This window comes from Octopus bimaculoides, chromosome 14 (genome assembly GCF_001194135.2).
Source record: "Octopus bimaculoides isolate UCB-OBI-ISO-001 chromosome 14, ASM119413v2, whole genome shotgun sequence".
Classification (NCBI taxonomy): domain Eukaryota; kingdom Metazoa; phylum Mollusca; class Cephalopoda; order Octopoda; family Octopodidae; genus Octopus; species Octopus bimaculoides.
In genome coordinates, this window is record NC_068994.1 from 46149252 (window position 1) to 46153329 (window position 4078).

At 36.6% G+C, this 4078-nt stretch overlaps 1 protein-coding gene across 1 annotated transcript in view; it reads right to left on the reverse strand.

The window, feature by feature from the left end:
• Positions 1–4078, reverse strand: part of LOC106870532 (BTB/POZ domain-containing protein 16) — a 243135-nt gene that overhangs the window by 193705 nt on the left and 45352 nt on the right. Inside the window, exons 2-3 of the mRNA XM_052972597.1 lie at positions 2327–2483; positions 707–815 (exon numbers count right to left, since the gene is read on the reverse strand). Coding sequence (XP_052828557.1) covers positions 707–815; positions 2327–2477 — 260 coding nt within the window. The 5' untranslated portion in view covers positions 2478–2483. The remainder of the gene's footprint in view (positions 1–706; positions 816–2326; positions 2484–4078) is intronic.

Here is a 4078-nt window from a genome sequence, read left to right on the forward strand (position 1 = left end):
ATATATATAATATATATAACGTTTTATATTTTGTAATGTTATGTATTCACTGTCATTAAAATGGCAATATTTTGCTAATGTACACGAAGCGAAATACATTAAATAATGAACAGAGAACAGAGAACAGAGAAAAGAAAACCACTTCCAAATTAAGATATAATGCAAAATTTAATAGATTTTGATGTATTTTATACAATTTTTCATCGTTTTGTTTTTTGTTTTGTTGCCTATTTTAAATTTGTTTAAAATCTATATATATAATGGAACTGTAACAATGAAGTTTTTTTTTTAAAAAAACAAGGTTTTTAACATGAGCCAATTTTGCTATCCAGGCAATTTCGTAAATGCTCAACCAGCAGAAAACGGCAGCCAAAGTTATCATAAATGACACCCTTTCTGAATCCTTATAGGGAACAATGAAGCTCGATACACAAACGATCCAATAAAATCGTCATGGATGGAATTTATTTAATCATGTCCATTTATACAGACTAGATTTTATATATAAACTAGCAGCTAATCCCGGTTCTATGGATCCATTATCTTAAAATCTTAATGTTATGGTAGTAAATGGATGTCATTTTCGGATTCTGAACAACTAGTTCGGGTCCAAATTTTTTGACAACAGAGAAAAAAACTTTTTCGTTGGCCTGTGTTGCTGGAGGGACATTTTATTATTGAACATTTAATTAAACATGAGACTTACTTCTTATAGCTTGGTGAATACAATGAAGCAGTAGTCGGTCTATCCTGAATTTGTCGGAACTTGTAGGGTTGATTGAGGTCAAGATTTACAGCGATCTGGGGACTTTCAGCTGGAAATGTGACAAATGCCATGATTAAGCTTAAAAGTAAATATTTAAGGGTGAAATTAACGTGCAAGTGGCTGAGCATTCGACAGACACGTGTACTCTTAACGTAGTTCACAGAGAGATTCAGCGTGACACAAAATAGGACAAGGCTGACTTTTTAAAATATAGGTACTACTTTTAAAATATAGGTACTACTCATTTTTGCCAGTTGGCTGGAGCAACGTGAAATAAAATGTCTTACTGAAGCACACACCGCGCCGCTGGAAATTCAACTCACGACCTTATGATTGTGAGCCGAATATTCTAATCACGCAGCTACGCGACCACGCGCCTTCACACATAGAAACGTATATGACCACATAAAATACCCATTACCTTTTGTCCGTGTTACCATACATATAGATACATTCATACATGCAAGAGTATCTATCTCTATACACAAACCCAAAGATATAGAGGGCCCGCCCAAACCAAGTATACACACATGAAAGAGAAACGTGCAGAAATATTTAATACTAAATTTATTCAGATATCGAAACTTTTCCGCCCTTTTTTTCTTTTTCTTTTTTTTTTTTTGCACGTAGACAAACCAAGTAATTCAACAGGGGTCAATGTTTGGTGTGGAATGTCATCAAAAGGTTTAATAAAGCCAATTTTCCTTGAAGGTACTGTCACTGGTCAAGTGTACCTAGACATACTACGCACTTCCATTTTACCTGCCATGTATGCATTTTATTGAAATGAGGAATTTTTCTTTCAACAAAACGACCCTCCACCATGCTACTGCCGAGACGTGTGAACTTACCTGGTTGAGAATTTGCAAGGACACAGGATAGGACGAGAGGTTGCAGTTGAGTTCCCTACACATTATCCTGATGTAACCCCGGCAGACATTTACATATGCGGAACCCTAAATGAATAGTGAATCGCTGAAAACAATCCACACTGATGGCTCTTCGGTAAGAAATCTTAACGGCACGTGCAGCAATCCCACTAAAAAGTGTCTGAGAGATAATGGCCATTACTTTGAGCACCTCTTGTAATTGTAGAGGTTAAAGGTAATCTATATTAATCCCGTGATGATTGAATGAATTCAATACCGAAATATTTCGACACGTTTTTCTTTTCTTGAAGTGTGTATAGATTTTCTTGGCGGACACTATATATACACACACGCAGATACACAAACATATATATATATATACGCATTAGTAATTAAGGCACAAGACCAGCTGCATTGAGGGGAGTGATTATTCCATACCATCGACCCCAACATACAACTGGTGCTTTATTTTATCTGCCACGGAGGGGTCACGGAAGAAACGTTGCAATCCTCCAGTCACATACATACGTTAATAATACACTCTCATACGCACAGACGTATGCATGCGTGCATGCATACACAGACGCACGCGCGCATACACACGCACGCTCGCACACACGCACACACGTACGCACGCACGCTCACATGCACACACAAGCTTGCATATATACATGTGTATGTGTGGTTCTACCTGTAATGATTTTGATCAAGGTTTCGTTGAGTGGCGTGGAAATAGCTCGAAGGGCCTGAGAAGTGCCAAGCAAATCACTTCCCAATGGTTCTGGCAGTCGCCATCGGTTCGTTAATCCCACCTGTTTTCTCATTCGCAGTTTGTTATTCATGGTGTTCTGCAAGAAAAAAAAACATATATCACATTTAATATAAGTGCAGACATATATGTGTGTGTAGTAGTAGTAGTAGTAGTAGTAGTAGTAGTAGTAGTAGTAGTAGCGGCAGTAGCAGCAGCAGCAGAAGAAGAAGAAGAAGAAGAAGAAGAAGAAGAAGAAGAAGAAGAAGAAGAAGAAGAAGAAGAAGAAGAAGAAGAAGAAGAAGAAGAAGAAGAAGAAGAAGAAGAAGAAGAAGAAGAAGAAGAAGAAGAAGAAGAAGAAGAATGAATGAATGAATGACTGAATGAATGAATGATATGAGAAATAAACAGAGCTTCTAATAATGCAAGAAGTTTAAAAACTTTATATTTCGGGCACAAAGACCCATCTTCAGAAGAATACGGTTAAAGAAATGTGTATTTACATAGATACTGCTTTATGGATAATCTAGTGCTCTGTGGTAGTAGCAGCAGCAGCAACTCTCCAAATATTGATGTAGTTGGTACCATAGTGGTCACGTTGGGGACGGTAGTGGAGATTGGCTGTAAGTTGGCTGGAGCGGTGGTGGTGAAGACGGCTGTCTGTTATAGTGAGTGTCATAGTGGTAGTGGTCGTAGTATATATATATATATACATATATATATATATATACGAGGTCTGATCAATAAGTATCTGGACTGTTGGCATAGTAACGAAGCTACCTGCTCCGAAGCAGTAGAAGTTATTTGCCGAAAATACCGCGCAATGGGACTGAATCCGAAAGTACGTGGTTAGAAAGCGACCTTCAGAATCACAGAGATTTATTAGTGCTTGCTATAGAAAAATCCACATTTTGAAACAATTTTCAATGGTCTTAGCTGAGACTTGTTTTCCATCACATTGCTAGCATATGCAATGCATTAAGAGAGGAAATCCGTTTTGCAATTTCATTTACATTAGATTGGCTTTGAATATTATCAACTTTGGATAAAATTCCTATACAGTTTTCTCTCGTCCATAATAAGCACTTTAATAACGGTTTGTACGATGCCTTAGTCACACGGTTGAAATTACGATATAATATCTAACGGCAAGAAAATTACTTTGACGTTCTCTAACGAGAATTTATTTCTGCATGCTATGCAACTGTCAACTAAATTAGCAAGACATTATTTTCTCACTTAAAAGCTAAATACCACTTAAGAATCCACTGGTGGTTTTATTATGAATAACTCTGTTAATCCATGCATTTGCATTAGAACAGCAAAGATCCTTACACCTTTAAAACACATTGTGGGTTTAAAATTTACCCCCATTATTAACTCGCGTTTTTATCCTTTCATATTAGCGCAATAGAGTATTTTCTTCTCTGTTCATTTGAATATTTAAATCCTTTAGTGTTAAACCCCCCCACCCCACTTTTTTTTTTTTTCTAAGAAATGAAAATGATTCAGCATTGCATGAAAACAAAGTTGTGCTTCCTTTGCGCTGAAAGCAATTCCAGAAGGATGTTTAGCATCAATGTTTTGGTCATTATCTCAATCCATATTTCAGCTAATAAGAAGAAAACAACCTGCTCATTTACGTCATCATGAACACGTTTCTATATGATATTTTAATGACTGAAAACATGTCAT